General features: G+C 44.8%; 1 protein-coding gene across 1 annotated transcript in view; it reads left to right on the forward strand.

Moving 5' to 3' along the window:
• The first annotated feature begins 839 nt into the window (after window positions 1-839).
• Window positions 840-12711, forward strand: part of LOC119941493 (protein NPAT) — a 39874-nt gene continuing 28002 nt past the window's right edge. Inside the window, exons 1-2 of the mRNA XM_038761958.1 lie at window positions 840-953; window positions 11782-11900. Of these exons, the coding sequence (XP_038617886.1) occupies window positions 917-953; window positions 11782-11900 (156 nt within the window). The 5' untranslated portion in view covers window positions 840-916. The remainder of the gene's footprint in view (window positions 954-11781; window positions 11901-12711) is intronic.

Consider the following 12711-nt stretch of genomic DNA (forward strand, 5'->3'; position numbering starts at 1 on the left):
CCCTCATCGGTAAAAAGGGGATGAAGATGTGAGCTGCTGTGTGACCCTGGGCGGGCCATATAACTTCTCTGGGCCTCAGTTCCCTGATCGGTTAAACGGGGATGAAGAGGTGCGCTGCTGTGTGACCCTGGGCGGGCCACTGAACTTCTCTGGGCCTCAGTTCCCTCACCTGTAAAATGGGGATGAAGACTGGGAGCCCCACGTGGGGCAACCCGATCACCTCGTAACCTCCCTAGCGCTTGGAACAGTGCTTGGCACATAATAAGCGCTTAATAAAAGCCCTAATTACTATTATTATTAATATTATTACTCGGCGAAGGCCCCCCCGCCCCCCGCCAGCGGAGAAGGGGCGGGGCCCGGAGGACACTTACCCTCCCCCAGGGTCGCTGAGGCGACGACGACGGCTGGCACCTCCCCCCTCGCGCCGCCTCATTTCCGTTTCCGGTCCCCGCGTCGCGCATGCGCACCTGGACACACTCCCTCCCGCCCCCGCGCGGCACGCGCTCACACCCGCACCCACAGGTCGGGCGGGGTAGCGCCGCCGCGCATGCGCGCCCCCACCCACAGTTCGGGCGGGGGAGGGTGGGGTAACGCCGCGGCGCATGCGCGCCCGCGCACCCCCACCCACCCACACGCAGGTCGGGCGGGGGGCGGGTGGTTAACGCCGCCGCGCATGCGCGCCCGCACCCAGGCCGTCCATCGGCGGCCCCGCGGCGACGCCGTGCGCAGGCTCCGCCCTCCCCGAAGCCGGGGGCGGAAGTGACGACGTTCGGCGCCTTTCTCCGTGCGGGCCGCCTATTGGACGGCGGAGGCCCGGGAGGGACGGGGCGGCCTCCCTCCTCTTCGGTCCTCGTCCTCCTCCTCAGGCGTCGGGCGATGCCGTTGTGGAGCCTGATCCTCGGCCCCCGGTGCCATCATGCTGCTGCCGTCCGACGTGGCCCGCCTGGTGCTGGGTGAGCGGCGGGGGACCGGGGGGGGGGGGACCGAGTCGAGCCCAGCCGCGCCCTCCAGTCCGCCCGCCCGCAGCGCCCCCTTGCGGCCAGCCCCGCCTGCAGCGCCCTCAGCGCCCCCTTGCGGCCAGCCCCGCCTGCAGCGCCCTCAGCGCCCCCTGGCGGCCAGCCCCGCCTTCAGCGCCCGCAGCGCCCCCTTCCGGCCAGCCCCTCCCATAGCGCCGTACGGCTTTTCTTAACAACAATAATAATAATAAATAATAATAATAGCATTTATTAAGCGCTTACTATGTGCAAAGCACTGTTCTAAGCGCTGGGGAGGTTCCAAGGTGATCAGGCTGTCCCACGGGGGGCTCACAGTCTTCACCCCCATTTTACAGATGAGGGAACTGAGGCCCAGAGAAGTGAAGTGACTTGCCCAGAGTCACACAGCTGACAATTGGCGGAGCCGGGATTTGAACCCATGACCTCTGACTCCAAAGCCCGGGCTCTTTCCACTGAGCCGCGCTGCTTCTCTAATAATAACACTACGGATGGTCGTTATTAAGCGCTTACTAGATGCGGATAACAATCATGATAACGGCATTCATTAAGCGCTTACAATATGCTAATAACAATAATGATGGCACTTGTTAAGCGCTTGCTATGTGCAAATAATAATGACATTTACTAAGCGCTTACTATATGCAAATAATAACAGTACTGGCATTTATTAAGCGCTTACTAGATGCAGATAACAATCATGATAACGGCATTCATTAAGCGCTTACAATATGCTCATAACAATAATGATGGCACTTGCTAAGCGCTTGCTATGTGCAAATGATAATAATGACATTTACTGAGCGCTTACTATATGCACATAATAACAGTACTGGCATTTATTAAGCGCTTACTAGATGCAAATAAGTCATGATAATGGCATTCATTAAGTGCTTACAATATGCTAATAACAATAATGATGGCGTTTGTTAAGCGCTTGCTATGTGCAAATGATAATAATGACATTTACTGAGCGCTTACTATATGCACATAATAACAGTACTGGCATTTATTAAGCGCTTACTAGATGCAGATAATCATGATAACGGCATTCATTAAGCGCTTACAATATGCTCATAACAATAACGTTGGCACTTGTTAAGCGCTTGCTATGTGCAAATGATAATTTTACTAAGCGCTTACTAGATGCACATAATAACAGTACTGGCATTTATTAAGCGCTTACTAGATGCAGATAACAATCATGATAACGGCATTCATTAAGCGCTTACTATATGCTAATAACAATAATGATGGCACTTGTTAAGCGCTTGCTATGTGCAAATGATAATAATGACATTTACTAAGCGCTTACTAGATGCAAATAATAACAGTGCTGGCATTTATTAAGCGCTTACTAGATGTAGATAACAATCATGATAATGGCATTCATTAAGCGCTTACTATATGCTAATAACAATAATGATGGCACTTGTTAAGCGCTTGCTATGTGCAAATGATGATAATGACATTTGCAAAGCGCTTACTAGATGCAAATAATAACAGTACTGGCATTTATTAAGCGCTTACTAGATACAGGTAACAATCATGATAACGGCATTCATTAAGCGCTTACAATATGCTCATAACAATAATGATGGCATTTGTTAAGCGCTTGCTATGTGCAAATGATAATAATGACATTTACTAAGCGCTTACTAGATGCAAATAATAACAGTACTGGCATTTATTAAGCGCTTAGTAGATGCAAATAACAATCATGATAATGGCATTCATTAAGCGCTTACTATATGCTAATAGTAATGATGGCACTTGTTAAGCGCTTGCTATGTGCAAATGATTATAATGACATTTATTAAGCGCTTAGTAGATGCAAATAACAATCATGATAACGGCATTCATTAAGCGCTTACTATATGCTAATAACAATAATGATGGCACTTGTTAAGCGCTTGCTATGTGCAAATGATAATAATGACATTTACTAAGCGCTTACTAGATGCACATAATAACAGTACTGGCATTTATTAAGCACTTACTAGATGCAAATAAGTCATGATAATGGCATTCATTAAGTGCTTACAATATGCTAATAACAATAATGATGGCACTTGTTAAGTGCTTGCTATGTGCAAATGATAATAATGACATTTACTAAGCGCTTACTAGATGCAAATAATAACAGTACTGGCATTTATTAAGCGCTTACTAGATGCAGATAACAATCATGATAACGGCATTCATTAAGCGCTTACTATATGCTAATAACAATAATAATGGCATTTATTAAGCATTTGCTGTATGCAAATAATAACACTACTGGCATTTATTAAGCGCTTACTAGATGCAAATAATAATGATGACATTTACTAAGGGCTTACTATATGAAAATAATAATAATAATACCGGCATTTATTAACTGCTTACTATGTGTTTTCTAGACTGTGAGCCCACTGTTGGGTAGGGGCTGTCTCTATATGTTGCCAACTTGTACTTCCCAAGCGCCTAGTACAGTGATCTGCACACAGTAAGCGCTCAACAAATACGATTGAAATAAGAATGATGATACTTATTAAGTGCTTACTGTATGCAAATAAGAATGATGGTATTTATTAAGCACTTACTGTATGCAAATAAGAATGATGGTATTTATTAAGCACTTACTGTATGCAAATAATAATAACAGTGACATTTATTAAGCGCTTACTGTATGCAAATAATAATAATGACATTTATGAAGTGCTTACTGTATGCAAATAATAATGATGATATTTATTAAGCACTTACTATATGCAAATAATAGTAATGACAATGGCATTTATTAAGCACTTACTATATGCTAATAACAATAATAATGGCATTTATTAAGCAATTACTATATGCAAATAATAATAATGATAATAGCATTTATTAAACGCTTACTATAAGCAAATAATAATAATAATGGCATTTATTAAGCACTTACCATATGCAAATAATAATAATAATGGCATTTATCAAGCACTTACTGTATGCAAATAATAATAATAATGGCATTTATAAGTGCTTACTATATGCAAATAGTAATGGCATTCATTAAACGCTTACCATATGCAAATAATAATGGCATTTATTAAGTGCTTACTATATGCAAACTATAATGCATTTATAAGCACTTACTATATGCAAATAGTAATGACATTCGTTAAGCACTTACCATATACAAATAATAATGTGCTTACTATATGCAAACAATAATGCATTTATAAGCACTTACTATATGCAAATAGTAATGACATTCATTAAGCACTTACCATATGCAAATAATAATGGCATTCATTAAGCACTTACTATATGGAAATAATAATCATGGTATTTATTAAGCACTTACTATGTGCAAATAATAATAATGATGGCATTTGTTAAGCACTTACTATGTGCCAAGCACTGTTCTAAGCACTGGGGTAGATACAAGGGCATCAGGTTGTCCCACGGGGCGGGGGCTCACAGTCCTCATCCCCATTTTCCAGAGGAGGGAACTGAGGCCCAGTGAAGTGACTCTCCCAAAGTCACCCAGCTGACAAGTGGCGAGGCCGGGATTAGAACCCGTGACCCAACATCAACCAACTCCACAGCCCGTGCTCTTTCTACTGAGCCGTAATAACAATAATAATGGTATTTCTTAAGCCCTTACTATGTGCAAAGCACTGTTCTAAGCGCCGGAGTAGACACAAGGTGATCAGGATGGCCCACGTGGGGCTCACAGTCTTCATCCCCATTTTTCCAGATGAGGTAACTGAGGCCCAGAGAAGTGGAGTGACTCGCCCAAAGTCCCACAGCCGACAAGTGGCGGTGGCGGGATTAGAACCCACGACCTCTGACTCCCAAGCCCGGGCTCTGGCCACGGAGCCACTCTGCAGAGAGAGACAATCATCCGCTTGTTCATTCATTCATTGGATCGTATTTATTGGACACCTACCGGGTGCCAAACCTTGTACTAAGCGCCGGGGCAGGGCCAATCCGGTTGGGCGCAGCCCCTGTTTTATTAAGGCTGTGCATAGAGCTTTAATTCTATTTATTCTGATGATTTAGGCTCCTGTCTACTTGTTTTGTCGTCTGTCTCCCCCTTCTAGACCGTGAGCCCGTTGTTGGGGAGGGACCGTCTCTATAAGTTGCCGAGTTGGACTTCCCAAGCGCTTAGTACAGTGCTCTGCACACAAGAAGCGCTCAATAAATACGATCGAATGAACGATGTTGGGTTTTGTTGTGTGTCTCCCCCTTCTAGACCGTGAGCCAGTTGTTGGGTAGGAACCGTCTCTATCTGTTGCCGAGTTGTCCTTCACAAGCGCTTAGGACGGTGCTTGGCACATAGTAAGCGCTTAACTAATGCCATCATCATTATTATTGAGTGCTCACTGTGTGCAGAGCACTAAAATCATTCAGTCCTGATTTTATAGTTGTATTTCTGCTGGTTAGTAATTACACTTTTATATTATATCATATTTGAAATGACCTGTGCAAACCTTTGACCTCTCCAGTTTAACCATTAACCCTGACTTTGACTTCCCAATTGCTTAGTACAGTGCTCTGCACACAGTAAGCGCTCAATAAATACGATTGATTGATTTGACCACTACCTGATTCAAATACTTGGAGTCTGTGACAATTCCCAACCGAGTTGATTCCCAGTGGGCTCTACTCCAACTGCAGATAGTTGTTGCTTTTTTACTGGTAGTTGAGCAAAGAAACATCCTTAGAATAGTTCACTTGGTAGGATTTTGTTGGTGAGTTACCCGGTGATGACATTTTGTGCTCAGTAGATGTGGAAGTGGTTGAGCATTATCTGGTCCTGACTTCTGTACATACAGTCCACGCTAAATCCAATCAAGAGGGAAAACCGTAATTATTATCCTGTGGGAAGCTGCACCATGGACACCACATCCGACTTCTTGAATAATTCCATCGTGGTCACTTGGAGGCCTTTATTCAGCAGGAAGGGGCAAACCGAGATGTCAGACAATCAGATACCTAAACAATGGTGAGCTGAAGTTGGGTGTCAAAAACCAAAAGAATCGAGGAACTGTTTTAGGGATGGCAATAAAGTGAAACCTCAGACGATATGGCATAGCAAGTGAAAGCCAGAAGGCAGTTGGTCGCAGTGCTCCGTGCTGATCCGTGTGTTGCAGTTAAGAAAGAAGAGGTTCTTTTAGTTAAGAAAGAAGAGGTTCTTTTTGAGCCAAAACTCTGAGAAGACTGTGGTAAAAGTAGACAAAAAAAGAAAACGGTGCTAGTTGCTGCACGCAGTGAATACGACTGTACAAAGGAGCGTCTGTGTGTCTCAAGGCTGTGGCTCCTAGTTTTATCTTTCAGTGTCACACTCGCCCACCCACAGGCCTCTTTTTCTAGTGTGACACCTCTCGATAGTCCAGAAATGAAATTTCTCCTAAATGCCAAATGAACTTCCAAGGCCCTACGTAATGCACCCTAGATGGGATCAACAGGAGGAAATCGAATCCTCGGTTTCTCCGCGAATGCAGCACCGGGTATTTAAAATGCTTCAGCAAGCCTAGAGGCGGTAGACGGGGCTTAATCCAGAGGAGCAGCCTTAGCGCGCACCTGAGCCTTGCGATCCACCAGGTAGCCGAGCTATTGTGCCAGTGGCCTGTTGTCCCCATTCCCGTCCGCGGATCATCCCGGCGGGAAGGACGGCATGTGCCACCTCCCAGAAACGTGGAATGCCAGGAAGGCCCTAGCCAGAGTGGATACAGTGGCTGTGACTGGGCCAGTTGGACTCTGAAGCCACGGGAAGCCTGAAACTCTGCTCCTCTGGCTTCGGCGCCCGGTGGCTTGTATTTTGCTTTATTTTTGTACTCACCCCTGTCCTCCTCTCTCAGTTAATTGTGTGTTCTTATCGCTGAATTTCTTTTTTCCTTCCTTCTCGGTTCTCCTCCGATTCCCTTTCGCCCTGAAGCCTTAGACTGCGGTCCCTTGAGAACCAGCGGCCCTGCCCAGTTTTGTAAACATGTAATCGCTCACAGCGCTTGGCACACCCGTGCTTAAATACTAGTCATGTCACCAACATCGGAGGAATTATAATCAATCAATCAATCGTATTTATTGAGCGCTTACTGTGTGCAGAGCACTGTACTAAGTGCTTGGGAAGTACAAGTCGGCAACATATAGAGACAGTCCCTACCCAACAGTGGGCTCACAGTCTAAAAGGGGGAGACAGAGAACAAAATCAAACATACTAACAAAATAAAATAAATAGAATAGATATGGACAAGTAAAATAAATAAATAAATAGAGTAATAAATATGTACAAACATATACAGGTGCTGTGGGGAAGGGAAGGAGGTAAGATGGGGGGGTTTAAGTGATAAAAGCAGCAGCTTATAAATAAAGAAATGCAAAACAGATCAGATGGTATTCAGAAAAGGGTGCTTGCATCTGGCTCTGTAGCCACCCGTGACCGTTTATCATTTGCTGCCTGTTTATCATCATCATCATCATCATCGTATTCTTACACGCTAGCTTTAAGATTCTCCAGTCGGCCACGTCTCACCTCATCTAGCTCTTTGCTAGCTACATCCCAGTTCCTCTATTGTACCGTACTCTCCCAAGCACGTAGTACAGTGCCCCGCATTCAGTAAATACCAGACGGATCGATTGCTCTTTACTCCTCCCAAGCAAGCCTTTTTAGTTTTTAATTATGGCAGTTAAGTGATTACTCGGTCCCTAGCAGGGGTAAATTCAAGATAATCTGATCAGGCAGAGCTTCCTCATATCTCCCATCTCTGACCTGTTGCTCACGTTGTTTTTTTGCCTGCCTCTCTGGAGCCCCCACCCCACCAAAATCCACCCCTCCGTCCCCTGGAACCCTGCAAAAAATTCCCCTCCTTCCCGATCAGTTGCCTTAACATTTATGTATAAAGTAGTTTTGCTTTATATAGTGATTGGGGTTTTTTTTTTGCCTTGGAAGCAAAACAGTAAACGCAAGAAGCAGCCAAAATTCACCAAATTAGGTGATGGTTTTTGGGGGGTTTTGGGGGGAGGGTTACTATACGATAAACTGCAAAACCCATTTAAGATTCTTTACCATCCAGTGTTTAGCACTAGAGTGGATAAACAGTTGCTAAATTGTGCTTTTGTGGCCTCTGACCTGTTGTTTCTTCCCTTTTCTTCTATCCCACCGAGCCTGAGCCCTGGTCAGCCATCATCTGGACAGTTACCACTTAATCCTTCCAGCTTTTCTGCTTTTTTGCAGATAGCAGCTGTAAGGCTTTATTCCCCACCTGCCTTCTCAAGTTTAAGCCCATTGTTTACTTTGTCCCATGTCTGTTTTCTATTCTCAGAGTCCCCTTAATTATCCTCCTCCTGTCATGAGGAGTTACATTTAGGCCCACTGTGTCTGTCTTCACCATTTTATACGCTGGAAACAGCTTCCTTTAAGCCATTTCTAAAATTTCAGTACTTCCGGAATGCGTTTGCAAACTGGAATCCAGTGAGAAATTAGACCCAGTAATCATTGCTCAACATTTTAGTGTTTCAAGGGCAAGAATAAGAAGAAAATCACAACTAGTAGTGAGATGGGTTAGTTGAATGAGACACAATACAACATAAATCCTCGCTGTTAAAACACACAGTAAAGGAAAAACTGTAACGTCTAGCTAAACCGTCCTTGCAATCAGAACATCCTGGAAAATTGGCCAATTCTCTCAGCTGTGGTTCAGGCAAAAGGGAAGAGGCAAGGCTTTTCCTGAGGAATTTCCTCTCTTGCTTTCTAGAGGCTTAGGGTTCGTCTTTAAGAGCAAGACAGCCATGGTGATATTTTTATGCCGTAAAAACTAGCTATCTCTAGTCCCTGGCAACTGTGGTTTACCGTAAATGAAGGTCTCTTCCAAATCTGAGGCAGATGACTGAACTCTTTGTTCGTTAGTACTTTCATTGCCCGTTATTGTTCCATTTCCCAAGAGGAGTTGAGCCTTTCTCTACAAGTTCTTTCTAGCCATCCCCTCAGTCCCAAGGAGACGCCTTTTATTCCATTTTTTAAAATTCAAAATATTCCCATATCTTTGGGCAGTAAGATGCATTTTTCTCATGGCTGAGGTTTTCCCACGTCATCATTTGGGCAGCCTGATTTATGCCATGTCTCTCTGCCCCGGTTTGGGCCAAGTCTGGATTTTGCCTTCATATTCTCTTCCCAACCACCTCCTTTCTGTAAGTGTCTGAAACTATCCACCCCTCCCAATGTATTCCTCGTTAAACACTTCAGATTGAAAAACACCAGTTTTCTTTTTAATGAGGACTCGTAAAAATGAAATTGCACGTATGTCTTAGGTAAACCTTGATGTGAAGTATGAAAAGGTCTGGGTTGGCAGGAAACATGTTTGCCAGCTCTTATATTGTACTCTCCCAATCGATCCATCGGTCGTGTTTATTGAGTGCTTACTATGTGCAGAGCACTGTATTGAGTGGTTGGAAGAGTACAATATAATAGTTGGTAAGTGTGTTCTCTTCCCACAATGAGTTTGAGAGAGAGAGAGGGATAAGACAGCTATGTACATAAATCCTGTGGGAATGGGGGAGGGATGAAAAGGAGCAAATCAGGGCAGTGCAGAAGGGAGCGGGAGAAGAGGAAATGAGGGTCAGTCAGGGAAGGCCTCTTGGAGGAGGTGTGGAGGTAAGGAGTTTCTGTTCACTGCAGAGGTGGAGGTTCTTGAGCAGTGGGGAAACTTGGACTGAACGTTTTTGTAGAAAAATGATCCAGGCAGCATAGCGAAGTACGGAATGGACTGGGAAGAGACAAGAGGCAGGGCAGTCAATGAGGAGGCTGATGCCATAATCACGGCAGGGTAGGATCAGTGCTAAAATCTACCCTTTCGCCTCCGTCCAGACTGCTAGCACATTAATCGGAGAAGCAGCGTGACTCAGTGGAAAGATCCCGGGCTTTGGAGTCAGAGGTCATGGGTTCAAATCCCGGCTCCGCCAATTGTTGGCTGTGTGGCTGTGGGCAAGTCGCTTCACTTCTCTGGGCCTCAGTTCCCTCGTCTGTAAAACGGGGGTGAAGACTGTGAGCCCCACGTGGGACAACCTGATCCCCTTTAACCACCACAGTGCTTGGCACATAGTAAGTGCTTAATAAATGCCATTATTATTAGTAGTAGTATTAATCAAGCAGTGTTGTGAAGGGTGAGCCGACAGGATTTGGTGGTAGATTGAATATATGGGTTAAATGAGAGAGATGAGTCAAGGATTAAGCCAAGTTTGTGGGCTTGTGAGACAGGGGCGGTGATGGTGCTGTCTACAGTGATGGGAAAGGCAGAGGCGGGACAGGGTTTGGATGGGAACCACGCTGCTTCTCCATAATTACTTAATACCATACCACATTGCTTAATTAAAATACCATAATTACTGTTTTACTTTCCATGCGCTTAGTACGGTGCTCTGCCCACAGTAAGCGCTCAATACATAAGACTGAGTGAATGAATGATTGTCATCCCCCCATTTTACCTCCTTCCCTTCCCCACAGCACCTGTATATATGTATATATGGTTGTACATATTTATTACTCTATTTATTTATTTTACTTGTACATATCTATCCTATTTGTTTTATTTTGTTGGTATGTTTGGTTTTGTTCTGTCTCCCCCTTTTAGACTGTGAGCCCACTGTTGGGTAGGGACTGTCTCTATATGTTGCCAATTTGTACTTCCCAAGCGCTTAGTACAGTGCTCTGCACATAGTAAGTGCTCAATAAATACGATTGATGATGATGATGATGGGAATATGAGACGTTAGGGTTTGGATGGGAATATGAGGCGTTTGGATGTGTTAAATTTGAGGTGTCAGTGGGGACATCCGATTGTAGATATTCTGACGGCGGGAAGAAATATGGCACTGCAGAGGAGAGAGGTCAGGGCTGGAGGTGAAGCTTTGGTAATCATCCCCATAATAATAATAATAATAATGGCATTTGTTAAGCGCTTACTATGTGCAAAGCACTGTTCTAAGCGCTGGGGAGGATACAAGGTGATCAGATTGTCCCGTGTGGGACTCACAGTCTTAATCCCCATTTTACAGATGAGGTCACTGAGGCACAGAGAAGCTCAGTGACTTGCCCAAGGTCACACAGCTGACAATTGGCAGAGCTGGGATTTGAACCCATGGCCTCTGACTCCAAAGCCCGGGCTCTTTCCACCGAGCCACGCTGCTTCCCATAGAGATGGTAGTTGAAACCAGGGGCGTGAATGAGTTCTCCAAGGGAGTGGGTGGAGATGGCGAATAGAAGGGGACCCAGAACTGAGCCTCGAGGGACTCCCACGGTTAGGGGGTGGAAGGAAGAGGAGGAGCCCACAAAGGAGACTGAGAATGAGCAGGGAGAGGGAGGGAGAGAGAGAAAAAAAACTCGGAGAACCAGAAGAGAACAGTATCGGTGAAGCCGAGGTTGGATGTCGTTTCTAGGAAAAGGGGGTGGACAACAGTGTCGATTGGTGCTCAGTAAATACGATTGATGATGATGATGATTGGTGCACTTACTCTGTAGAACACCCCTAAACTTAAAATGAAACCCCGTGGTCCCAGAAGAGCATACAGAGTTGAAATGTTTTCCAAAGAGTCTCAAATAGCCACGGGATGGTTTGTACGAAAGGTCTAGACACTAAAAATAACCCGGCAGAGCTTTTGTATAAGTTGTGCGGTTATCACATCATCTTCAGCTTTTCTATGAATAGTGCGTCCTTATTTCTATTAAAATTAAAATTTTTATTTTAATTTAACTGCGACTTGCCCACAGAACAACGGGCGGGAGCACAACCGAGATGTATAAAATGTGCTTTCTCTGATTCAGGCTATTTACAGCAAGAAAACCTCATCTCCACTTGCCAAGCATTCATCTTGGAAAGCTCGGATTTGAAAGAATATGCGGAACACTGTACGGACGAAGGTTTTATTCCCGCCTGTTTATTGGTGAGTGTGCTACCTCTCCCCAGACACATCCAAAACCGAGTGGTTTTTTTTTTTTTGCTTTTTGAAAAGCCCTTTTTAGAAGGATGCTTAATTGTGTTTTGCGCCCTTGTATGCGTTTGTATGTGTTGTGTACCTAATTGTCCTTAAATGCCTTAAAGTGTCCCAACTGAAAGTATTGCCGATGAGGTGGCTCAGTGGAAAGAGCCCGGGCTTCGGAGTCAGAGGTCATGGGTTCAAATTCCGGCTCCGCCACCTGTCAGCTGTGTGACTTTGGGCAAGTCACTTAGCTTCTCTGTGCCTCAGTTACCTCATCTGTAACATGGGGATTAAAACTGTGAGCCCCCCGTGGGACAGCCTGATCGCCTTGTAACCTCCCCAGCGCTTAGAACAGCGCTTTGCACATAGTAACCGCTTAACAAATACCATCATTGTTATTATTATTATTAATACAGTTGACATCAGTCAGTCATATTGATTGAGCGCTTACTGTGTGCAGAGCACTGTGCTAAGCCCTTGGGAGGGTACAGTATAACAGTAAACGTTCACATTCCCTGCCCACAGTGAGTTGATATGTGGTCAGTACTAGTAATAGCATTTATTGAGCACCCACTATGAGGGATGCATTGTGCTAAGCACTTGGGAAGGACCAAACAAGCAAGCAACGGGCTCCTTTCCCATAAGGAGCAAATACTGTGATGGAGAAGACAAATATAACAGCATTTATAAGCCCAGGAATCCTCTCCACGCTTCACTCACGCTGAAACCATCCTTTAGATTGTAGGTATGCGTTTTTTATTTTGGAGGAGGGCTT

The sequence above is a fragment of the Tachyglossus aculeatus genome, chromosome 20, assembly GCF_015852505.1.
Source record: "Tachyglossus aculeatus isolate mTacAcu1 chromosome 20, mTacAcu1.pri, whole genome shotgun sequence".
Classification (NCBI taxonomy): Eukaryota; Metazoa; Chordata; class Mammalia; order Monotremata; family Tachyglossidae; genus Tachyglossus; species Tachyglossus aculeatus.